This window comes from Ammodytes marinus, assembly GCF_949987685.1.
Source record: "Ammodytes marinus genome assembly, chromosome: 14".
Taxonomy (NCBI): Eukaryota; Metazoa; Chordata; class Actinopteri; order Uranoscopiformes; family Ammodytidae; genus Ammodytes; species Ammodytes marinus.
Window position 1 is genome coordinate 5562175 of NC_137218.1, and position 26242 is coordinate 5588416.

Below are 26242 nucleotides of genomic sequence, written 5' to 3' on the forward strand. Positions count from 1 at the left end.
CTTAGTGCCTAGTAAACAAATGTACATTATTTTAACCTGCGATGACAGATTTTGGCCACTTGGGGGCAGCGTTAACAGAAAGATAATGTGGCAAATACTGTATGTTATTGTTTAGTTCACCTAAGAAAATGTGTAAATCTTTTTTGTTTCTGAAATCCAGCCATGTCTCCTCACACTCTGTGCCTCACCTGCTCTGACTGTATGTCCGACTCGTTGCGTATGACGTCCAGTGTGCGTTGTATCCATGTGTCTCTGTATGGGTGACCTGGGGGGGATAGACCATCACTCATGTTTACCTCACACATAGACAAAAAATTTTTTTTTTTTTTTACTTTAAGAAATATTAAAATGTGTATAAGTGTAAGATAGAATATTATGTCAAACATTTTTATTTGTATGTAGGTTAAAGATGAACTAGGACCTTTTTGGCCCCTCATACCTATGGGCGGACGGTAGAGGTCAAATATCACCAGCCTGTCTGTCTGCGCGGCCAGCTGCAGTAGAGTCAGCAGGCTGCACACAGACTGGTTCCCCGCTCGCTGTCTGTCTGCACCTCTCAGGGAACCGGACGTACCAAACGGATTGTGCTAGAAAGAAAGTGACGAAAAAAATCCATATTTAATTAATACTGTGATATAACCACAATGCCTGATATGTCTCTCTCATGGACCAGCTGAGTGTGTAGTAGGCTGTGGGGTGTTGTGAGGACGAGTTTGCTTGATTCCAGGCCAGGGATTGATCCACTTATAATGTCAAATACACTGTTTGCAATGTTTGTCTATTTATTTTTTGTACTTATTCCTTTTTGTAGTATAACCTACTTGGCAATACACCTGATTCTGATTCGCTCTAAGTCAATTGTAACTGTTTTGGTAGATGCTATGCGAAGTAATATACTAACATGCAAATGCTGGAAATTGGTAAATTCACAATTAGATTTTTTTCCAGTTTTATTTACAAAGGGAAACTCCACCAACTGTACCTATTCTCTAAGGTCAGATAAGTTCATCTCACATTGAGCCATTATTTATGTTGCTGATGTATTGGACAATTGTTTTATCAAGCGTTTTCAACCTTAAACCTGCAGTGTGTAGAAGTTTGGGTTTTATTTCCTAGCAGATTTTGTAGAAAATAATTATAATATCCATAAGTACATTGAATTTAGTGCATAATAGCTGAACTTTTTTTTTTTAATTATTATTTTTTCCCTTAGAAAGGGTCTCATATATGTCCATATTTCTGCATATCTTGGACCAAGGCCTAGTGCCGCCATCTTGAAAGGGTCATAGTTGGAATGTCATCAGGTGCATTGTTTAAAATTTAGAATTGTTCTTGTCCTTGAAGGCCACTGTAGGATCTGTTATTATTCGAAAGGGTTGGGGTTACCCAGGAAGTGTTGCTTTCTAGAACTTTGTAGAACTTTCTGATGATGTCATATTACACAGTGCACCTTTTAAATCCACCACAGCAGTGTCGACTAAATAAACTCAACACAAAAATCAATAACAACAGTGTGTGACTCGCAGAGAAGAACAGTGTCACAGCTATTTGTCAATCAGATTTATTTTGTTCTTTTTAATATCAGTGTTATGTTATTCCAAGGAGGATTCTGAAGTAGACAGACAGACAGACAGACAGACAGACAGACAGACAGACAGACAGACAGACAGACAGACAGACAGACAGACAGATAGATAGATAGATAGATAGATAGATAGATAGATAGATAGATAGATAGATAGATAGATAGATAGATAGATAGATAGATAGATAGATAGATAGATAGATAGATAGATAGATAGATAGATAGATAGATAGATGCAGTATATGTTTCTACAGTGCGTGACTCACAGAGAAGAACCATGCCCCTGCGTTCAGCCCGTCCAGCTCGTCCCAGGTGAACATGGCTGCCGGGCTGCTGGTCAGGTTAGGAAACACTTCCTGGACGTTGGTGGTCCGGTGAAGCGTGCGGTCGTGCATCAGGAAGGGAACGCCATCGTAACTATGGGAACAAGACCAGTTAGAAAACAGCAGGGAGGGAGGGAGAGGGAGGGAGGGAGGGAGAGAGGGAGAGGGAGGGAGGGAGGGAGGGAAAGGGAGGGGAGGGAGGGAGGGAGGGATTCTAAACTGATGCTGTTATCCAAACGATTTCAAACTTGAGGCAAGGCAGGTTTGTTTATATAGCACAATCCAGACACAAGGCCATTCAAAGTGCTTTACAGGGGAATGCAATACATCAAGATAAGACATTAGAGATTGCATTTTAAGAGATCGCAAAAACATTGAACAAAGACCAGCAGACAAGCTGCCAAAGCGAAATATTAATTTTTAATTTGTTAAAAATAATAATAAACTTGAGGAAGGAAATCAAACCCCCGTATTAAAGTCAGTGATGTTACACACTTTCTAATCCGTGTGACAATGTTATTATGTCACATCGACATAATAAGATTGGAAAGTATTTGCACCAAGTGTGAAGCTGTACTTTTTCAGTCTTTAAAGCAATAGTGCGTATCTTTTTCATATAAACGAATGTCGGTTACATTGAAGTGTACACTGACTGACCTGATAGTGACGTCCGTCTCCAGACCATCACTTCCTGCTTCCACGGCCTTTTCAAACGACATCAGGGTGTTTTCTGGAGCAAGCTGCAGACACAGTGATACACAATATACTATGAAGCTCTGGAAAAAATTAAAGAACAAATGGTTTAAGAAAAAAAATATATATATATTTTATTTTTTTTAGTTACTACTACATAGTTATGCATTTCCTACTAAATGGCTTAAAAAATATATATATTTAGTAACACATTTCTTGTTGATCATCAGACCATGTGTCATATGCCCCCTCACCATAGGAGCTCCTCTGTGTGCGATCAGGGCCGGTTTGGGGCCGAGGGTTCCGTCCTCTTTGATGCAAGGAGAATACAAACCCAGAGGAACCAAGTAGAGAGCAGACAGCACAGCCAGGTACACACCCACTATCAGGCCCCGCCTTACTGAAACACACACACACACACACACACACACACACACACACACACACACACACACACACACACACACACACACACACACACACACACACACACACACACACACACACACACACACACACACACACACACACACACACACATTTACTTAGGGTTCTTTCAGGGTCTTAACATAGACAGACATATTACTATAGCTTCATGAAACCACAATAATATCCCATAAATCATGTTGCAAGACAAAATCTCTGGTTTCCCCAAGAATACAGAAATACAGAGTTTTCCAAAAAAATCTACTTTGGGTGGAGGTTTCAAAACTCTCTAGTTTTAGTGTCCTGTTGTGATGTTTGCATGTGGACAGAAGGCCGAATCAATCGCACAGAAAAAGTTACTGTTATAAAAATGCCTTTATGTTTGTGTGGACATACTGTACATATGTTTATTTCCTGGAGACTTACCCAAACCATGTCCAGTGATAACCTGAACCTTGACTCTTGAATCTTAACAACTGACGCAGAAATCTGTGTTTTATCAATTGTAACACAACATTTGACCTCAGTTGCACAAGTCGTCCCCAATCAGCTGGACTTATCTTTGACTGAACTCTTGTGTTTGTGTGTGTGTGTGTGTGTGTGTGTGTGTGTGTGTGTGTGTGTGTGTGTCAACATGTGTGTGAGATAACAGAAAATACCATTATGAGGTACTTAAGTGTTTTCATTTTATGTTATCGTTAGTATTGTATTTGTTTATGGATTAGAATAAGGTCAATTGAGTGCCTGTCTGTGAAGCCTCTACGATTTGAATTTGGACATGATAGGTCAATGAGGAATGAACATATGCTATAATACGATATGTTATTGTTGTAAATGTGTTTTTATTTGTATGATTGTATATAAAAACAAATGTGAAGTAGCAACAGAAAAAAAAGTACATCACCACAACTTTTTTTGCAAATCAAACACGTGCTGACACAAACCTCACCTCTGCTGTTCATACGAAAGAAATGCAAAGCCACGGGCCAGGCCAGCGCTGTCATTAGCAGGACTCCACCCAGGTGTAGATAAGGGGCAGTAACCTGAGGCAGGAGGAGAAGAATAAACACGGTCTGATATCAGTAGAGGAAACCAAAGAACAAAAGAATATTGATGGTGAGAGAAAGGAAGTGGAAGCCCCATTGCTTTAATCTCAATTTTAGATTATTAAATCCATCTATATCATTAATTACTACCATTACCAGAATTTTTCTAAATAACTAATCTTTTCTTTTTTTATTATTAAAAATTGTGTTAACAATTATTTTTACACTAATGAAGTCATTATTATTGATTAAAAAAAAAATTGGTAAAAAAAAATTCTGTTCTCTGTTTAACTAATTGAACTTTATTGTTGTAAAGATATATTTTATCTTCTTCCTTTTCCCTCTCTTCTTTCAATCTCTTCTCTACCCAATTCCTATAATTCTTGTGCGTTTTAAACCTTGTCTAATATTTTAGTGTTATCGACTGTATTTTGTACCACCACTTCCCCCTATTTTTGGTTTCTCTTTTCGTATTTTAATGTTGTTCTTATTTGTGTGTATTTGTTTTTTTCTTGTACATCATCACCAATAAAGTGAGTCACCTGGAATGACAGTAACAACGTTGTCCATTCTTGACTCCACATGTCGGTGAGGACGGCCGTGGCTCCGATTGCAAAAGCCAAACTCACTACGATCCCAACCTGACAACCAGACAAAAACATTATTTTTGGGCAATTTCAAGTTTTTTTTTTATTAGACAGTACAGAGTTGAAATGGAGAGAAAAAGAGAGAGGGGGGATGACATGCAGTAAAGGTCCACAGGTCGGATTTGAACCCGCGACCACTGCAACGAAGGCCGGAGCCAATATGGAACGCGCTCTATCCGCTACGCCACCGGAGCGCCAAGACAAAAACATTTTAAAAAGACGTCAAAATTGCTGCCACCCGGATTTATACAGAAGAGTTTTTAACGAGCCTACAGTCCCTGCAATTACTACATTCTTATGAGTATTCAAAGTGATGCGATGGCATACTCAACCGATAGGCTATGTGAATCAACATCGTTAAGGTAATATAATACCTTTCATTATTATTCCCAAAGTTCTATTTCAACTTTTTTTCTCAAAGTCTACAATTTAAAAAATATATAATAATTCCTCCTGTAGTTTTTTCCCGTGAAACTGGTCCCTATCCTCCCCGTAGGATTTGTGACAATTAGTATCAAGTAGAGAAAATTATGTGTTGTTTTTTTTTCGGGGGGATGCTTTTCACTGCAAGCCAGTCTGCAGTCCTTGCTATCTCCCACAAGGTAAGAGCTACACCCATGAAACTTCCTCCACACATTGGATATACAGTGTACATTTCATCCATCTGTTTGTCTGAAAAACAGGTCAATGTATTATAGTACAGTCTTTAGTCTGCCGGATAAAGCATCACCGAGTCCACCGACTTTTTGGGAGGTGTTTGCATGAAACGGTTATACCTGCTTATAAAATGAGCTCCTGTATTTTGATTGGACATTGTCATGTGTATGGAATTCACAGTGTCTAGACAAAATAGTCCATAGTACAAGCTTGTAAAACCATTTATTCAAAGATGCCAGAAATGAAGTCACAGGGTCGAGGCATAATTAGGCAGAGGGAGTATAATGCATCCACCGGTTTGCCAGCGGAAAAAAATCAGTGATAGTTAGTGAGTTAGTTACTATAGTTACCTTGTGACTCCAGTGTAAATAAAGCTTCTGGCCCTCTGACAGCAAACACACAGCCAGCAGCTGTAACGAGGAATAACAAACACACACACACACACACACACACACACACACACACACACACACACACACACACACACACACACACACACACACACACACACACACACACACACACACACACACACACACACACACACACACACACACACACACACACAGTGTACTGTCAGTCGTAGTCTAACATCAGCAGTGTACACAGCACGGAGAGACACTCACAATTACGCCTACAGTAAATGTTCCATTATGTTGTTTAGAAAAGGCAAGGCAGGTCATTAAAGTCAAGTTTCAGAACTAAATGTGAGGATTTCCTTGAAAATCCAACGTGTCTGTCTGTCTGTCTGTCTGTCTGTCTGTCTGTCTGTCTGTCTGTCTGTCTGTCTGTCTGTCTGTCTGTCTGTCTGTCTGTCTGTCTGTCTGTCTGTCTGTCTGTCGTGTGTGTGTGTGTGTGTGTGTGTGTGTGTGTGTGTGTGTGTGTGTGTGTGTGTGTGTGTGTGTCTGTCTGTCTGTCTGTCTAGTGGTTGTGTGTGTCTGTCTGTGTGTCTAGTGGTTGTGTGAGTCTGTCTGTCTGTCTGTCTGTCTGTCTGTCTGTCTGTCTCTGTCTGTGTGTGTGTGTGTGTGTGTGTGTGTCTGTCTGTCTGTCTGTGTGTCTGTCTGTCTGTCTGTCTATGTGTCTGTCTGTCTGTCTGTCTGTCTGTCTGTCTGTCTGTCTCACCATGAGAACAGTGACGTAGGTGAAGAAAGCTGCAGCGATGACCAGCAGCACCACAGACCAGGGAAACCAGAAGCCCAAGTTCCCAAAGTTAAACCTTCAAAAACACACACAGACTGTCAGGGATTTAAACAAGGTCATGATATGGCAATGAACTAAGTACTGAAACAGAGAGACAGAAACTACAAGTCAAAGTCAAAGTCTGTCTGTTCTGATATAGGCCTATGCAAGACATCGAAATGGCGTTTATCTCTGACCCACGGTGCAATAGGAACGTTAAAAAAAAAATTTAGTGTGATCAATTTAAACATAAACAATACATTAGATTACATTAGATCAATTCTAAATACTAAGTAGTGCTAAGGATTTGTTTTTGTACTGAAAGTTTCAAATAACAAATACAGAATTCCCAAGAGAGATCTTGATTTTTTTCTTCAGAAATACACCATGTTTTTGTTTTGTTTTTTTGGAGATTGTCTCATTGTTCAACCTGACCTGTTTATCTAACATACAGTCTCCACATGTCTAAATGTGTTACAGTCACACACATTTTTCGTAATAGACATGTATTTATAGCCTACTACTTATTCATAGCATACTTAATTCTCGTTGTTTTCCCCAACACAAACAACACTGTGTATTGTAACTGTATTTTTCATTCATTTATGTATTAACGTCTCTCGACCATAGTACATGGTATGCAGCAGAAAATTCAAATAATAACAAAACAAAACAATGGTGCACGGCATGGGCGAAACCAAAACATTACTTTAACAATGGTAGGACATTTTTTAGAAAGGCTCCTGTTTGACCAATAACTTTTGGCTTTTGTTCACACTGTAACGTATTGTATTACTGAACCCACCAGTCAAAGTCATTGTAGTCGTTCTTGGCTTGACCCCAGAAGTAGAGAAACACCAGCGTTAAGCAAAACGCCGCCACGAGCAAAGCAAAGCAGCCGCCTTCCAACTGTTAAAACACATGGAACACAGGTTGTTTTTTATGTTTTTGTACAGCTCTGGAAAAAAATTAAGAGACCACTCCAAATGATCAGTGTCTCTCGTTTTACTATTTATAGGCATATGTTTGAGTAGAATGAACATTTTGGTTTTACAATATAAACTACAGACAACATTTCTACCAAATTCTTATACATTTTTCGTCATTAAGAGCATTTTCAATACGTTATGTAGAGATGAAGATTTAAGAAAAATCCAGACTGGTCTCTTAATTTTTTCCGGAGCTGTATATGATAATCCTGGAGTTATATACAGTATATGATCAAATATAACAACAGATACAATTTCCAGGGTCAACAGCCATATACGAACAAAAACTAGCAAACTAGACAAAACAAAACAAACAAACACATAATCTCGGCTGACATATTCCAGACAACACAAGATGTTTTAAACTGCAGTTTTTTTTACATCCAGCGTTTCCACCCACTTCCTCTATTTACTGCCTTGTTCTCATGGAAACGGACGAGTGGTCTTTGACCGCAATGCAGAGAAAGGAATTCAAACAGGAAATCTAGCGTTATAAACTGTGAGTCAATGAGGTGTGTGTAGCAGCCAATTATGTCTTTACTTTTCCATTTTGAATGTAATAAAAGCCATAAAAGCTACAAAGTGGAACAAGCTTTTTATTTTATTTTATTTTAGTTGTGTAGGTGTGTTTTTTTTTATTACTATTTTTTATTATACATATTGTTATTTAACTTGTTTATGATCATTCTTGGAGCATGAAAATTATCTTGAGTTTTGATGGCAGGATTAGTAGGCCTTCTTGTAAATTGCAGTATTGCTATTGAATATTGCCTTCACTTTTTTGGATGATTTTCAACCATTATGAAAACAAACATGTTTGGTGCTAAAGTTGCACAAAGATTTAGACAAAATAAAATATTATATTATTGAATCTTTACAAAAGTAAAGTGCATTTTCCATCAGTTTCTTCAGACTTTTATTTTGGCGAGACTGGTAAAGAAACAGCTATTTCTACAGTTCATGAACTCTGCACAGATTTGTAACAGAATTGATTGAGATAAAGATAAGGGAAGCACTCCAAGTTCACTAGTTTATAAAGTTTGCCAACGCACGCTGAGGAAATGCGTCTGGCTGAAACGTCTGTGTGGCAACTTAAAATCAATAAATCAACTTGGAGTGCTGTCCTCCTTATCTTTATTTCAATATTTGTGCTTATGAAGGATCCCACACACAGTTTTTTCATTGTGAGTTGAGCGCATTGTTTCTATTTTTTAAAGTTGTTTTATACATTAAACAAAGACACATGCACACAATACACTAACACCAACAGACGACAAAAAAAACAGAAGATAAAAGACAAAAAGTAAACATAGCTTGAAGGAGGATTGACCTAAACATCGGTCAGTATGAAGGATAAAGCCGTCTTAAGTTAAGTTTCTTCCAACAATGTCAAAAAGGGTTTCCACACCTTACTAAAATTGTCTTGTGAATTACATTTGTTAAAGCGAATCTGTTTGTTATAGTCTATCTATCCATCCATCCATCCATCCATCCATCTTTATAAGTATCTGTGAACTAAATTTATTTTCCTGTGATTGTATTACATTTATTGCTAAAACATTCATACTTACACATTCAATACTTACTGTGAACTTTGTATAACACAAATAGGGTTTTCACTTGAGAACATGCCAAGAAGTTAATGAGAGAAAAGCCCTGGGAGGAAAGGAGGAAAAAGTCTCCCAACTCATTTTTCTCTGGGAAATTCTGTCTTATAGCAATTTCATCCTGCCATCCTCTGATGGAACACACACAGTTACACACACATACTTTGGACAAAACATCCATTCATCTACAGTATCTATCTATGCATCCATCCACCCATCCATCCTTCCATTCACCCACCCACCCACCCATCCATCCATCCATCCATCCATCCATCCATCCATCCATCCCTCCATCCACCCATCCATCCATCCATCCATCCATCCATCCATCCATCCATCCATCCATCCATCCATCCTTCCATCCATCCATCCCTCCATCCCTCCACCCATCCATCCCTCACCCACCCACCCACCCATCCCTCCATTCACCCACCCACCCACCCACCCATCCCTCCATTCACCCACCCACCTATCCATCCCTCCATTCACCCACCCACCCACCCACCCATCCATCCCTCCCTCCATCCCTCCCTCCCTCCTGACCTTGTTGCAGCAGCAGTCTCCCGGCTGAGTGCTGCTCCTCTCTTGGCGTCTCCACCGGCAACCGTACAGTCCAGACAGACAGGTCACTAGGGAACGGTGGTCATGACGACGCAGAAGTTTGGCACGAACACCAGGCAGCCGGCCGAACTGCAACTGGGACAACGTGGACGCCATGTTGGCTCAAAGCACACACTCTGACACACACTCCATCCTGCTATACACACACACAAAAACACAGAGACACACACACAGAGCCGCAGACGCACACTCGCACATGCACACAGACAGACAGACAGACAGACAGACAGCAGTTGAAAGTTGTCACATGTTATGAAACACCACCACTTTACTCCACAATACACAGACAGCATATGATACTTTGATACAAGAAAAGAAAAAAAAAGTTATAAAGAAGTGAATTTAGTATAATACTTAGGTAGTTACATTCACTTACATTGCACATGCATTTAATCACATGGTACTAGTTATGTCACATTTCTTGCAATTGCTTTAATTTTGTTTTTATATCTGTTTCTTGTACAGCCCTTTCATGCATAAACATAAAAATAACTATAGACAAGACACACAAAAAATTACTTAACCCTCTTTAAAAACATGGTATTCTTTACAATAACAGTCTCATTTTCAGACCCTCAGCAAGAATTCTGATTAATCTTGGCTTCACGCAGCTAAAACTATCACTAATATTTATGTTGTATTATGCACTGCACCCCTTGCTGTTTCGTTCCCAGATACATTTGAGATGTTGCCCTGACCATATCGGTTTATTGTTATTTTTTCATCCTTGCGTGGCCCGTTCTCTTGTGTAACTGCGGGTGTGTTTCAGGTCAGTTATATGTCCAGCAGAACAAAAGGTCATCTAGCCTCAGACAGACAGTAGTTTCCTCATTCTGTGGTGGATTATAATGACACCATGATAATGTCAAAGTCAAAGTCAGATTTAGAAAACAACATTGGTTTACCAAAGTGCTGTACAAAAATACAATAATGAACTAATAGGCCAATGATGATGATTAAATGGAATTAGCACATACACTGAGTAAACTACTGAAAAGAAAATCACTATTCAGACAGATTGTTTAGTTTAAAGCCATGACTCAGAAAGGGAAACAAACTGCTTCATTGTTTATATAATACAGTATGTCCAGTTTCCACCATGTGAAATTTGACTTTTAAACTTCAAGTGCAAAGTCACTATTCAATGTTCACCTATAGGCTAGTGCAACTCCAGTGTGCTATTTGTATACTTGTTAATTATGCCATGATGTCCTTGGGCTCACTTCAAGTTTACTTACTTACAGTTACTGGCTGTTACTTTTTATCCATTTTACTTAACATGTATTACTTATTTTCCTATGTTGTATACTCTGCTGCACTTTCTCTTCTGTTGCTGTAACAAATGCAACTCCCCTCTGAGGGACAAATCAAGGAATATCTTATCTTTATAGTTTTGTACTGTAGTTTGTGGCTACTACTTTCATACCATATTAATAGTTGTAGAGTATTTTTGCTCTGCCTGCCATAATGGCACCGGTTTTCAAACAATATAATCTCCCGATTTAAGCTACATGAACCACAACAACAAAAAAACCTCACACTCACATTGATTATTTATAACAGGATTGTTTGCATCCTGCGCAAAAACAAGGCTGTGAGTTGTGTTAGGTCTATCTACGTTTCAATGAAGGTGCCCTTGGATAGAAAAAAACATCTAAATTCAACACTTTATTATTGCTTTTCTTATCGGCATTAACACAACATGATTTAAGATCAACACCTTGCTGTTATTCTGCAGAATCCCGCAAACATAAGATCATCAAATGCGTCTACTAACTTCATGTAATAAACTATTAATACAGATGCTGTTTACACCTTTGTTCCTAGTTTTGAAAGTGAGCCGAATTAAAGACCGTACTTCACTTATTCGTAAAAATCTCAAATTGGGGTAAAATCAGGTCATATTCGGACAGAGAGCCTAATAATGTCAAATTTACCAGGTTTTCTAATACAGCATGGGGACACCTATACAGCTATTGGTGACAGGCAACACAGAAGAACGGGACCTATTGAGATACAGCTGATCATCACACAATACACATCGAAGCCAAAAAAGCACTTTGAACATCTTTAATTTGACTGTTATAATGATCATTCTTATATAAACTAATATCGTGACTTGTCCTACCTCCAGATGATCCACAGCTGGTTCTGCCTAGCGGTGATCGGCGGAGAAGTAGCCGCAGTGCGCTGTACTTTCCACGGCTACCCGATGTGGAGCAGGTGGCCTCTCGCTCCGAGGATGAAGAGTTTGTACGTCAAGTTAGACGCAGTTACTCACACAAAAAGCGGAAATAGAATAGTTTTCATTCAAGAAAATATTTTGCAGCACTAGAATTATTTTAATGTTAAGATTTGGCACTTTATGGAAAATTATAATGGGGTTTGCTGCACGTAAAGCCTTCAAGAAAAACATAAAAAACATTGTTGCTAATATTATTAATGTTAACTGTAAAGTGTTGCTCACTACGCCTTGCAAATAGGCCTACATTTCACTGGTAAAGGAAGCCTACTATTAAAAATGTTTATTTGTTATATGCACAACAATGTGGAATTTATAGAGGAACACACAAAAGTAAATAGAGACATAGAAATAAGAGACAAATATTATTGAAAGTGTAGAGATAATGTAGGCTATCATAGGCCAATTAAATATATAGATATAAAACATGTAAATTGCAAATTAATGTACAATAGGCCTACGTGGAAGATGTGTATACAATATGTAGGCCTACAGATGTACATTTTAAGTGAATAAGAACAGATGTAAACAAACATGTAAGAGTATAACTAAATGCAAAAATAAAAGTTACTTTATTTTGAAAATGATTGCGGAAGTGAATATAGCCTCATCTAGATTCGGTTTGTTGACTAAAGATCCTGTTGATGCTCCGGTTGGTTCACCTCTTTATCACCACCTGTTGCCACAGCGACGCAAACGCACCGTTACATAAGGCGAGGCCAGGTAAAGGTGTTTCTCTTTTTTTCTTTTTTCTTTTTTTTTTTTACTATAATCCAGGATGACATTTTTAGTTGAAACACAGAGGTCACAAACACACACTAGTCTATGACAATAAGCAGCAGCAATTCATACTCAACGATATAAAGGCATCACAAAACACATTATAATACACATTTACATAGCCTTCAATATACATTTATAAAATATAAAAATAAAGAAAATAAAAATAATTAAAAATAATCAATATAGGCCTATTTACTTGCAATAAGTCAAAAATCCCTGTTCGATGTTTGATGAGAACAAGAAAGTGTTTAAAAAAAAGTCAAAACCGTGGACACTTTTGTTATGATAACAATTTTCAAACATAGGCCTACAGAGGCCAAAGTCTGGTAGATAGGCTAAATAGTTTTATTTGGAGACATAATATCAGCACTTTCACATGAAAGATTCCGACTGTTTGAATAGTCGGTGTATACATCCAAGCACTACACAATCCCAGCCAAGACACAGAAACAAGAGCGGTCAGGAAAATACAGAGCAGCTTCTTAGGAATAAAAGAAAAAATTGGCAAGACAAAACAAAAATAATTACTTAGAAAAAAATAATAATTCCTTTTAAAACACACAAAGAAGATCTCTCTTTCCAATTTGAGGTCAATTGGTGTGATTTAATGAGGACTTGCATCTTTTTTCCATAGTCACATAAAGGTATTCAGGCTGTATAAGGAAGAGGGTGGGATGTTGTGTTTAATTAAAAGGTTATTCAGATAGTCAACAACAAAGCAAAGTACCTTACACATACCATTGTTTGGATTAAAAACATTTGGCAGAGGTTTAAATTGCTGGGTGAAATTGACCCCATGAAAAAAAATGTAGTACATTTTAGGATAACAAGAGGGTAATGATGTCATTATCCCACAAAGAGACTTATTTTACTTTGAAAATATCAGCCAGTTTTTAAGAGAATGCCAATTGGATGCCAATATATTTTAAACCTTCCAGCTTGAAAGAATCTGGTTGGACAGATTTGTGAACTGCAATTTGACCCAATTCATGTCCCTCTTATGACTAGTTTTGGTCCATAAACTCCAAATATCCTGCGTCTCCTACTTTTCCAAATATTTGTCTACTTATTTACATTTCTGTCCTTTCCTTCTTTGATGCAGGCTGCCAAGTAGAGCTTTGCTGCAGGAGGGGCTCTCCAAAATATTTGACAATCCTAGTACAATGCTTCACTAACATGGCATGGAAATCCAGACCTGCCTCTGGCCAGTTTACATTTGCTCAGGCTGTTGTGGGTTCTGGATTTCCAGGCTTACAGTAACAGGAAATGACAATTGTGGCCGGTTCACGGTTTGAAAAAAAAAGATTTTGATGTGCAAGGAGAAGTAAAGCTAAAGCAAAGATGAAGGCTGTGTTTTTCTGTCTGTTGTCTGTGAGCAAATACATTTCATTACAAACTTTCAGAAATAGGAGTACAGTGGTCCATACCTGTCCCCAAAGGTATAGGCCTAGTATCCACCTATCATATCTAGGGCTAGACAGCACTGCACGGTATCAAAGTGAAGGTATTGAATATTTTTCTCTTGTGTTGCCCTTTATAGACAGTCCCTGTGCTCTCGTCTCACAGCCCGCTGCACATAGAGAGCAATGTTATTAGTGGAGCTTAGAGGACGTCTTGTTACAATCAAAATGAGGTTGTATCCCATTGTCTGCCACTGCCAGTTATGACGATAAAAGATGCATCATTTGTGTTTTAATAATGTTTAAAAAGTAGTTTGAACTAGGCTACTTTTTAATTAGCTTTAGATAACAAGATAACTATATAACAAGATAACTACATTTCTTTGCTGTCTAGTTTAAATTCTTGCAGTGTGAAGTCATTGGTAGTTTGCAAAGCTCTGATGAAAAAGTAGATTCACCAACACTACTAAAACGTTTGGAACAACACATACAGTTTAAGCAGAAAAAAAAAATTAGATCAGGCCATTATACACTAAATAAATTAAACGTACTTATAGATATTATAATAATTTTCTATCAAGTCTGTTATGAAAAATTCGCCCAAATTCTACACACTGCAGGTTTAAGTTATTCAGTATTTGATCCAATCAGATTGAATTGAACTTGGCCCAGGCTGTTACAAGATCCTCCTTGTGTGGCTGCAGGAGTTTTGTTGTGCTACTGAACTCCGCTGCGGTCCCTCCCATGATCTGTGTACCGCCCCAAACACAAACCCCAGCGTCAAGTTCTCCACGATACATATCAGCATTTTCTGCTATAGTCTTCAAAATAAAACCTGGTTACAAATCAATCTTAAGCATTATTGTCTGAATGTGAAGAGAAAAAGATGATTTAAAAAAAAATTGTTCTTCTGACCACTAGACTATAGACTAGGAGCTACAGCAAGGAAATGGTTCGATTAGGTTAGGTTAGCATAACGACTGGAAACGCAAGGAAACATCTAGCCTGGCTCTGTCTATTATAGGCCAATAGTCTATGATCCATATGGAAAATAAATCTGCCCACTGACAAAACTGTCGAATAAAAACTCCTAAGTGATATAAAGGACACAGCTAAAGTGGTTTTCCTTTAACAAAAGTGTCTGAGGATTACTAATAGGATACTGGATTAAATTAGGTTAGGACCTAAATAAACAACATGTTGCGCTTTTATTTTGAAGGCCTCGCTGCCGTGTTCCCCTGTCATAGAGATAGCGCGCTGCTTGACGCTGCTGCGTGCTGGATCAACTGGTATTTGACGTCGGTAGAGCAGGGAAGTAAAGTAGACAGCGGTACTTTAAAGTCGCCCCCGTCCCATCCACAGCACGAGGAGCAGGCTGTACCTCTTGCTAAGCCGGGGAAAATGACCGACTTGTACGTGTCTTTGGCGGTGTGTGGCGCCATAGTGCTCCTGAGCGAAGCGACCCGGCAAGCGGCAGCGCGTCTCACCCACGCGGCATACTGGATTTACCTTTTGGAAGCGGCGTCCACCTTCCAGCTCTGCTCCTGCTGTCATGAACTCAAACTGCTGGGCGAAACGACCCCCATGGAGCTGTCAATGGGCCTGGCTCTCACCTACACACTCACCCTAATCCACCTGATGACTTTCCGCGAGGCGACTTGTAACCCTGGCAGCGCGTTGGAGAGCGTTTGCCGCGGGAGCAAAAACGTTCGCTCAGCCGTTGGAATCATCTTGTGCCAGTTCGCAGCAGGGTTCGCGGCGCAGTTGTTCGCGGTATCAGTGTGGTCGCTTGGTCTTTCGGAGAGCCACGTTAAGCACCAGAGATTCGGGTACCGGTGCTTCGACCCCCTCGGTGGGACGCTACTGGAGGCAGCGGCGGTGGAGCTACTCTGCGCCTTCACCATCCAAGCCGCCGCCATGCACGTGCATAAACTGGACGAAAAACTTCGCGCGCACTTCATCGCCGCGGTCATCACTGCTCTGATTTACGCAGGTGAGCTGATTAAATGAGTCATGTTTGTTTAATGGTGCACTGTGATACTTTGGGTGTGTCAGAGAAGAAGTGATTCTCAAAAGTGATTAAAAAAAGTTTCCTCTCAGGAAAATTGTGTGTAGCGGTAGCCTATCCCTAAAACACTGTTTGAAGTGAGTTTCCTGAAAAGTTATTGAGCCACTGTTATGTTCCAGCCACAGCCAGGTGCCTCAAAATACTTTACTGTGATTTTACTGTGGACTCTGCAAGACAGTGTAAACAAATGATTACATTTTAATTATTGTAGCCTAAATCATTGTTTTGAGTCACTTTTAAAGCCCAGATGTCTAACGGTACGTAGGCCTACACACTCAACCGCATTGTGAACGGAATGTCTTTTGTGCTAGGACAGAATGTGAAGTATTTACGTGAAGTTGTTTTCCCTCCTGTCAAGGTGGCAGTACCTCTGGCGCAGTGTTTAACCCGGTCCTGGCCTTCTCCGTCATGTTCTCCTGCAGCGGACACACTTACCTGGAGTACTGCTTCGTCTACTGGCTGGGACCGCTGCTAGGTAACGCTTTATTCTACACACACAGAAGTGGATACATGTCTAGTCTGATTTCCAAGTCTTTTATTTTGTAGGAAAAGTTAAAACACCAAGTAGGCTCCATCTCCATCACTATGCCTTTCTGTCTTGTTCTCACTGTTTTAAAGATAATGTTATGTATGAAAACGTGTTGCAATTTCGCACAAATAGAAGTAGTTAAAGAGACTACAAGGAACTTTTAAAATATTTCTGAAACGGTCTATCTTTCCTCTGATAATTATAACAGCAAACGAGACCATCAGCGAATAGAACACTTTTCTAAATAGTTATTATTCATGCCTTTGCACAAGTCAGAATCTACTGTTAAGAAAGCAAATAAGCGTATTTGCCAAAACATTTTTAAGTATACATAAGATAATAAATAAAACTGTAATCGCCAAATATTTCAATTTGTTTTTCAACTATAACGCCCTGCTTCTATCACTTACAAGAATGACTGTGAATGATTTATACATGATTTATAGCTCCCAACCTGTATACATCCACCAAACTAACTATCTCTGTGTCTCTCCAGGCATGGCGAGCTGCATCCTGCTGTTTGAGAAGATTCTCCCGTTCCTCTCTGGAAAGACTTACACTGGACTGGAGGCTCCGGTCACCCAGAAACAGAAGACGCAGTAACACACACACACGTTAAGAACTCTTTTATATATACAGTATATGGTTAAGTAGGTAATTTCAAGTATTTTTTTAAAGCTTATGATAATGTGCCATAATATCCTCAATGGTGAATCTTAACTGACTATGAATGAGCCTGTGTTGTACTTGTATGACAGGTTTAAAAACACAGCAGACATATACAGCTCCGGAAAAAAAATTAAGAGACCAGTCTGGATTTTTCTTCAATCTTCATCTCTACATTACTTAAAGCTGGGGTTGAGAGTTTGCGAGACAGTAGCTGTAACAGCTGTAACAGTAGCTGTAACAGCCAGGCAAGATAGCAAACTAATTGTAACTGTAACAGAGCAGAGAGGTGTGTATCTCCTGCTCTGACCGCAGCTGGGAGGGGCTGCTGCGCGAGGACCGGGCCGCCTGTCAGTGCTCTGTGACGGGGGAGGGGCTGTGGAGGCTCCCGCTGCTCGTTGAGAAGAGGTGATACTTACTTTGGCGAAAAAAGTCACCAATAACACCAGAAAAAAAAAGCTAGATTTGTCGCTTGTCGCTGTTTTGAAAAAAGAGTCGCCAAGGGGGCTGAAAAGTCGCTAAATATAGCGACAAAATCGCTTTGAGTTGGCAACACTGAGCACAGTACGAGGGATATATAGGGCCAGCGGACGTCCTGCTGCTAGCGGCAGGCAGCCTAGGGGCAGAGGAAGGGGACGAGGTCGCGGTCGGAGAGGTCTTGATGTGATAGGGCAAGAGGACATGGCCGGTGTGGAAACACTCCGACTTTACTCTGGTTTTATTTCGAGCTCTCTCCGTCTCCCTTTTAGCAGTTAACTTTTCAACATTCGTCTTTCCTCGTTTTTTTGCTGTCTTAGCGGTGTTAGTTGTTGGTATCCGGGGAATGGTAAATCGAGGGTTCGTTTGTGAAGACATTGCTACTCGCTGTCCGCCGTAGTAGTGCCAAACAGTCGTGTCAGACTGCTAGGGTCGTGAACGCTCACGCAACTGACGCATCAACGTCGTTGCCAAGGTCCCACAGCCAATAAGAACGGAGAATCTGACCTCGCTGTGATTGGTCAAAATCAACATGAGCGGTGGCAATTTTTGGGGGCAGCACACAGAGGCAGGGGGGAGCAAAGTGATGAAAAAATATTTTCAGACCACTTTACCTACATATAGCTGAATGGCTATTATGACAGTTTTGCCAAATATTACAGTGAAAAAATTATCAACCCTAGCTTTAATGGAAATGCTCTTGATGACAATATTCTTATTGTGAATATGGCAGAAATGTTGTCAGTAGTATATAGAATAAAACCAAAATGTTCATTTTACTCAAACATATGCCTATAAACAGTAAAACTAGAGACACTGAACATTCGGAATGGTCTCTTAATTCTTTCCAGAGCTGTACTTAACACATGGATGCATCAGGGTGAACAGTGCTTTTAGTGTAGATTTTCAAATGTGAGTTAATAGCGCTGCCAAATATACATTCGCTTGGTCAGTAATACTGGAATACACACACAAACACACACATACTGGACATTTTGAAGCTGGTGTTTGTCACTATAGCACAATGAGGGTTATATGTCTTCTGGTAATAGGCAAAAATAAATCCTAACAATGAAATGAAAAGCCTTATATAGAGGCTGCTAGCACACTAAATATCTTACGTTTGTGATTTAAGAGTTTTTGATACAATAGAGGCCTACTCATTAATTCATACTTATCATGTTAACGCTGGATTCATATTTTTAATTATCTTGTTTTGTGTAAGGAAATAAAACTATAATCAAACAGCAGCTATTTTTCTAAAGAGGTTAAAACTGTATCCAAAATATCACTGTTTTTCAGTGGACCAGAAAACTAGAAACAGAAGTTATTTACAGTATCTCACAAAAGTGAGTACACCCCTCAAATATTTCATTATATCTTTCCATGGGACAAAACTGAATAAATGACACTTTGATACAATGTAAAGTAGTCAATGTACAGCTTGTATAACAGTGTAAATTTACTGTCCCCTCAAAATAACTCGACACACAGCCATTAATGTCTAAACTGCTGGCAACAAAAGTGAGTACACCCCTATGTGAAAATGTCCAAAACCTGTCAGTGCTCAGACCATACATCACACACTGCATCATACTGGTCTGCATGGCTGTCGTCCCAGAAGGAAGCCTCTTCTAAAGATGATGCACAAGCAACCCCACAAAAAGTTTGCTGAAGACAAACAGACTACGGACATGGATCACTGCAACCATGTCCTGTGGTCTGATGAGACCAAGATAAACTTATTTGGTTCAGATGGTGTTAAGAGTGTGGGGCGGCAACCAGGTGAGGAGTACAAAGACAAGTGTGTCTTGCCTATAGTCAAGTATCGTGGTTGGAGTGTCATCGTCTGGGGCTGTATGAGTGCTGCCAGCACTGGGGATCTACAGTTAATTGAATGCTAACATGTACTGTGCCATACTGAAGCAGAGCATGATCCCCTCCCTTTGAAAACTGGGCTGCAGGGCAGTACTGCAACATGATAATGACCCCAAACACACCTCCGAACGACCACTGCCTTGCTACAGAAGCTGAGGGTAAACGTGATGGACTGGCCAAGCATGTCTCCAGACCTAAAGCCTATTGAGCATCTTTGGGGCATCCTCAAAGGGGAGATGGATGTCGTCATGAATGAGTGTAAGAGGATTCCAGTGGCAACCTGTGAAGCTCTGGTGAACTCCATGCCCAAGAGGGTTAAGGCAGTGCTGGAAAATAATGGTGGCAACACAAAATATTTACACTTTGGGCCCAATTTGGACATTTTCACATAGGGGTGTACTCACTTTTGTTGCCAGCAATTTAGACATTAATGGCTGTGTGTCGAGTTATTTTGAGGGGACAGTAAATTTACACTGTTATACAAGCTGTACACTGACTACTTTACATTGTATCAAAGTGTCATTTATTCAGTGTTGTCCCATGGAAAGATATAAAGAAAAATGTGAAGAAATGTGAGGGGTGTACTCACTTTTGTGAGATACTGTATTTCTATTGTTTGGAGGCATTAAAGCTACGTAAACTGTCACTACCAGATTTCTGCAATTTTTGAGTCAATATTCATCCTATTATTGTATTTTAAACAAAACGCATTTTGTGATGAAAAATAGCACCAAAGTTTTACTACAAACTATTGAATTGAATGTTTCTCGTTCTGAGCCGGTGACTCTCTGCCTCCATCTCTGCTTTACATGAGCCAATCGCATGAAAACAGTTGGAAAGACTTTGGGTTGCAAAAACACTCAAACTCTGAATGTACACAAATGAACTATAGCGCACACAGAGGAAAAATAATCTAAGTTATTAATATGCAATAAAGTGTGACATTACAGACAGCACAGCCTTTAAATATCTACAGTTTTGCACAAGAAAGAAAATGCTTCTAACTGTTTGGGTGTTTTTATTCTCACTTAATTGAACACCTACTTTTACACTACTTTCTTGTATTCTTAAATCTTAAACTAAAGGTGCTTTAAGCTGCTCCAAAGTGGGACAGGGGTGAAGGGAAACGTCACAAGTGTTTGGTGGGTTGTTAAATTAGTTCTATACACTTGATGTGATCATTGTTAGAAGAGAATTGGATTCCACTTACAACACACTTGCTGATTTAAGTTTTCCTATATATTTTTTTTTATTGACCAAAGCATTTACAGTGATTGAATCATGTCTGACTGTCTGTCAATGTGAGTTTTATTGTCAATCAGTTTTTTTTTTGTCAAAACTGCAATAACTTCCATTTCTCTGTGAACTAAAGACATTAATTTATAACTTGAATACCTCTGGAGTCTGGATGATGATCATGACTTTATGTTTTTAAAATGAGAGGTTTTGTAAAGAGTTGGAATTAAAATGCATAATATATTTTGATTAAAAATGTCTATTTAAAAACTAAATCTTTATAGTTGTCATTTATTGTGTTTTAAAAGTTGTTTTTAAAGGTGCTGTAAGCGGAATGGTTCTTTTAGCTAACTTCCTGTCAGTTACTGCAGTTAGCAGTCCCCTCGCTCGTCCCCACATTAATGCACTGCGGTCTTCAAGCAGCGATTTATCTAGCATCATCTCAGATCCATAAGTGTGATAAAACATGAAAAAAAAACATCGAACCAGACATTGGGAAGGATTTTTCCCTGCTCCGCCATTGTAGGCGAATAAAACTTCACCCATCTGTTGCTCTGCGGGTGCACCGGCAGTGAGACGGGTGCCGGTTTGTAGCGTTCTCTCTTCTGATTGGATACCACTTTCGGGATCCCCGAACAATTCAATTTGCCAATTACATGCAGAGCAAGTGACTGAGAGGTCGGAGGTATGAAACGCGCACACTATATAAGTGATCACTGTATGAATATAGAGCGATTTAATACTTATATTAACCTAAATATATCTCTCACTTCACCTTTAATTTAAAAGTCTCAACAACTATTGGCTGGATGTGAAAGTGAGAAGACATCCCATGGTCCCAAATGGATCATCGGATTAACACTAGATAATGTGAAGTTACAATTAGCATATTATGTTTTTCAGTTTTTACCAATATTTTCTTTGAAGCAGTTTTACCTCTACTCACATTTGTCGTTGGTTTAAAAACCTCCATGGGTACGTTGTTGCAAAAGGGAACTGCCAATCACTTAATCGGCTTATTTTTAGCGCTGCCAATTTGCAAAAATTTGAACAAATACATAGGGATAGGGACTTAAAAAAATCTATTCTATTACCATTACCTTTCTTCATGATGCAGTCCACTACACAGTATCAAAGAGTTAATATTAAAGACTGGATGGCTGATAACTGATAGTGGATATGAACTTTAATGATGGTCTATGGCACACAGGAGGTTATATCAGTATCAGACTTTGGCTCCCGTGGCAACACTTGATATTAAGATGAGTTTGGTTTAGTCATGGGATTTGTCAACAAGTAAAACGTCCCCTCTTATCATTCTAATTCAGCTTACTCATAGTTTTTTTTGCTTTATATTGAATATCTTACAATCAACTAAATCCCAGTTGTTTGTTTAGGGAGGTTTTGGATCATCCCTGAAAAGCAAAACACACATAAAATCCAGTCATCCAGCTCCAAAGCGCTCCGTACTTTGGCCTTCATGGTTGGTGTTACACAACTTAACCTTCGTGCCCTTCTCGTGCTCGCTGACGAAACAAAACGCAAAATAATAGCAGCTGTGTGCGCGTGGTACCTCATAGATCACATTCAACACATAAACAACATGGGGCTGACCACATTGGCTCACAGGGAGCTGTAACATGCCGCATTTACACTCTACTGGGCGAATTGATGAACATAGTAGGTTAACTCGTACACACATATAGGCTACACACACACACACACACACATTCACTCGCACGCACGCACTACACACACACACACACACACACACACACACACACACACACACACACACACACACACACACACACACACACACACACACACACACACACACACACACACACACACACACACACACACACACACACACACACACACACACACAACCATTAATTCAGAAACTTCTCGACAGCCAGTAACCTGTCAATGAGAATCTTCTCTAGAAATAGCACTTCACTTAGAATGCTGCTTTAGCTGTTTTGTTTTTAAATGTGGTTGCATAATTGTGTGTCTGATATGTCTGTTTTTATTGTATTTCAAGGCTGTAGCCATGGAGTCAACATTGGTGGTGACCAAATCTGCCCAAGGGTTCCACTTTGGAGGAACAAAAAATCTAAATTTTCTAATTTACCTGTCCATCTTAATTGTTTAAAAAAAATTCAATAGCAGATGAATTTTTTTTTTTTTTACGTCTATTTGTGCAGTTTGAGTATATTTGAATATCTTCCCCCTCAATGTTTATTATAAATACGGCCTTGTTTTATTTTAATTATTTGTAACTGCCTTTTAACACTGCAAAGGAGCCGGTGAGAAACATTATATTTTTTCACTCTGTATGGAATTACTCAGCGAAAAGACAATATAGAAATTGTGTGCACAGCAGCGACCTCTAGTGGCAGCCACATGTAAGTGTTTGCCCAAAATTTAATTCATTAAAAACCTATACATTTTTTTTTTAGGCTCAGTAATAATTTCCACATTAAAAAATCCGACACAGAACAGGAGGAACTGAGGCCTAAAAACCCATTTTATTATGACAAATGTACAAGATCCGATCCATAAGAAATAACAGTTAAAGTTAACAAAAAATAACAAAAGAAAATAAAAAAGTAAGCTGACAAAACACCAACGACCAGTCTCTACTATCAACCTATACACAGTGGACAGGGCCTTTCCCTCCCGCATCGTCATGAGGTAAAAATGGGAAAATCTCGGTTAACACTTCAACAGTCATTGGCACCGACTTCCTCCCTTAAATCCCATCACAGCCTTTAAAGATATAGTGCGTAATTTATGTCGCCCCCCCATGAGGAATTCTGAGTAATTACAATAACAATGTCGGTGCATCTACATGGGGTAAGCCTTCGATGATAGCTGTACGTCCAGGTCTTTTCTTAAAATTTCTTGGGATTTTTCTTAGCTCCTGCGCCAGTGTCGGGGGGGGGAGACACCACTTTGTAAACGCTGCCATACTGAAAAATACAGAGAGTTTTGTGGAGCTGATAGGCTTAATCTACTTTGTGTCAACTCTTTTGCCGATGGCTTGAATTGAACCAACATTCATTTATATGAAGAAGTTACGCACTGTAGCTTTAAAGTCTCTCCGTTCCCTATTCAGGTCTTGCTACAGGTTATTACATAACCATGGAGATACATATTATTAGAATAAAAAAAAAAAGGTTAAATACAGCATATACTCTGACTCCACCCCACCAGAACACACACCAGTAGAGTGCTATAATTTTGTCTTGACTAAAAATCTAAAAGCTAAACATTGTGTGTGTGTATCGAAGCCTAAATTGTGTGCACTGCAAGCACAACTGTCTAGGGGGTATTTTGAGCTGTGTTGGTTGGAAGTCATTTTTTGGGCCACAGCCAGTATCAAAAAACGGTGTGTATGATAAATAGAGTGGTTATTCCTCTGTGATGAAAGACCATGCTCAAGACTAATTTACAAAATATTTTACAAAAACAGGCCTCGTTTTTTTCCGTCTGACTGATTTAGCTGTTTTGTCCGGGATTATTTTCAATGATAATCCGCCCCTCATCCTCATAGCTTTTGTAACCTGCTTTAAATAGGTCAGCCAGCGCATGCTTACCTATGTCGTCATATCCTGCTTAACAAGTCTCTAAAACATGCCAAAGTTGACTGGTTTTGTTACAAAAAAAAGCTGTTGTGCCAATATTACTTCCCATATTACTTCCCTACAAAAAAAACATTAAAAAAACTCATGCAATCCCAAAGAATTGCCCCAATATATATTTTTTTCCCCATGATTAAAAAAATGCCTCTAAATATATTACAGCGAGGAAACTACAGATATACACACAGACTGGTTCCAGAAGAGGTCAGAGAAGAATTCATTGGTTTTTCTTTGTCCATTTCCCATTTCAAAAAATTGCATCCTGACGTGTCACTTCAAATACAAATTATTCTACTAAATTTGTTATTTTTCTACAATTTTCTGGTCTTTTTTGAGGTCTTCAAAGTTGGCAGTTAGACGCAATCTGACCCGATATCAACTCAAAAGGTTATGAATGTGAATATAAACATGGATTTTTTTTTTTTAAATTGTAGAAATTAAAAATGGAAAAAGAAGAAGGGTTGTTTTGGAGCTTAGTGTTACTTTAGTTTATAAAAAGCAACAATTTTGCAGGTTTTCAAACCTTACGAAAGACAACATACAAAGAAAAAATAAGACACTTTACATATCGCTCAAATAGACAACGACAAATTAAAAGATGATATACAAAAAAGAAACAATAAAAAAAAATACATTATTACAAAAAAACAGTCACAGAAAAAGGTAATGTAATTGTAATAGGAGTAAAACTAGACTAGCTCAAGGTTAGAGGGACAGTTTTGAAATTTTGATTTTGTTTTTCCCCAGAAATGAATAAAAAAAAACTGGGAGTTCACCACTGATACAAAGTTAAAATAATGATTTACAATATACAAAAGCTACCAAATAAAATGTTGAACGGGAAGGTCTGGTGATTTAGTCTAGAAGGTTATTTGAAGATTTAAAAAAATGTTCAGGAGGGATGGGTATCGAGAACGGATAGTAAATTTGGTTCCGGTTTCTGACAGGTCACAACAGAATATCCAAAAACTCCTTGAAAAATTATAATGCTATTGGTATTTAAGCAATGTTCCTACATTATAAAGTAGCAGCATTTTTTTAAATTCTTATCCATCCCGATTACGTTTGAAATTACGTTTAGTTAAAATAAAACTATAAAAATTACAGCAGATCTTTTTAAAACTGCATCCGGAACTTTGCTTTGGAACGCTGAGGGCTGCTGTTGCTAGGAGACTGCAGCAATCTTACTTTTTATTTCTGCCAAAAATGTATCATAAAAATAGAGTAAATGTTAAATCTTTTCCACATTATCGGTGTCAGTTTTGATGTAGGCAATGATGAAATCCTAACGACACCCATCCCTAGTGTTTATATTGATATGTAAATGAGAAGATTGATGTTAGCTCTAGTTAGCTTAGCGCAAAGAATGGAAACAGGGGGGAAACAGCTAGCCTAGAAGTTGCTCCCTAGCTTATCTAACGGAAAATATGAAGTTGTGCTAAGCTAACTAGCAGTTATACAAAGCAGTGGTCTCAATCTTGTCTTCAAACTCGGCCTAAAGGCTTGTAAAAAAAAAAGCACTTTTTCCTAGAAATGTCAA

The 26242-nt window shown here is 38.9% G+C and overlaps 2 protein-coding genes across 3 annotated transcripts in view; one reads left to right on the forward strand and one right to left on the reverse strand.

Moving 5' to 3' along the window:
• The window catches only part of gdpd4b (glycerophosphodiester phosphodiesterase domain containing 4b), a 14865-nt gene extending 2864 nt beyond the window's left edge, over positions 1-12001 (reverse strand). Inside the window, exons 1-12 of one of the 2 annotated variants that reach the window (XM_080041554.1) lie at positions 11902-12001; positions 9696-9906; positions 7362-7465; positions 6500-6593; positions 5728-5787; positions 4616-4714; positions 3977-4070; positions 2856-3001; positions 2566-2648; positions 1852-2002; positions 440-587; positions 189-265 (exon numbers count right to left, since the gene is read on the reverse strand). In XM_080041554.1, coding sequence (XP_079897680.1) covers positions 189-265; positions 440-587; positions 1852-2002; positions 2566-2648; positions 2856-3001; positions 3977-4070; positions 4616-4714; positions 5728-5787; positions 6500-6593; positions 7362-7465; positions 9696-9869 — 1230 coding nt within the window. In that variant the 5' untranslated portion in view covers positions 9870-9906; positions 11902-12001. Of the gene's footprint in view, positions 1-188; positions 266-439; positions 588-1851; positions 2003-2565; positions 2649-2855; positions 3002-3976; positions 4071-4615; positions 4715-5727; positions 5788-6499; positions 6594-7361; positions 7466-9695; positions 9910-11901 lie in introns of both variants that reach the window. The other variant, XM_080041555.1, reaches the window with a different exon arrangement.
• Positions 12002-15529: 3528 nt separating this feature from the next.
• Positions 15530-20930, forward strand: LOC307260797 (aquaporin-11-like). Its single transcript, XM_080041114.1, has 3 exons — positions 15530-16191; positions 16625-16741; positions 17292-20930. Exons 1-3 carry the CDS (start codon positions 15600-15602, stop codon positions 17396-17398), a joined length of 816 nt encoding a protein of 271 aa, XP_079897240.1. The 5' UTR covers positions 15530-15599; the 3' UTR covers positions 17399-20930.
• Positions 20931-26242: the final 5312 nt, after the last annotated feature.

Bases quoted from the DNA above. Each gene is read 5' to 3' on its own strand.
- LOC307260797 (XM_080041114.1), top strand. From the start codon at position 15,600: ATGACCGACTTGTACGTGTCTTTGGCGGTGTGTGGCGCCATAGTGCTC. The intron at 16,192-16,624 runs GTGAGCTGATTA...CCTCCTGTCAAG, and splicing joins CACTGCTCTGATTTACGCAG to GTGGCAGTACCTCTGGCGCA. The intron at 16,742-17,291 runs GTAACGCTTTAT...GTGTCTCTCCAG, and splicing joins CTGGCTGGGACCGCTGCTAG to GCATGGCGAGCTGCATCCTG.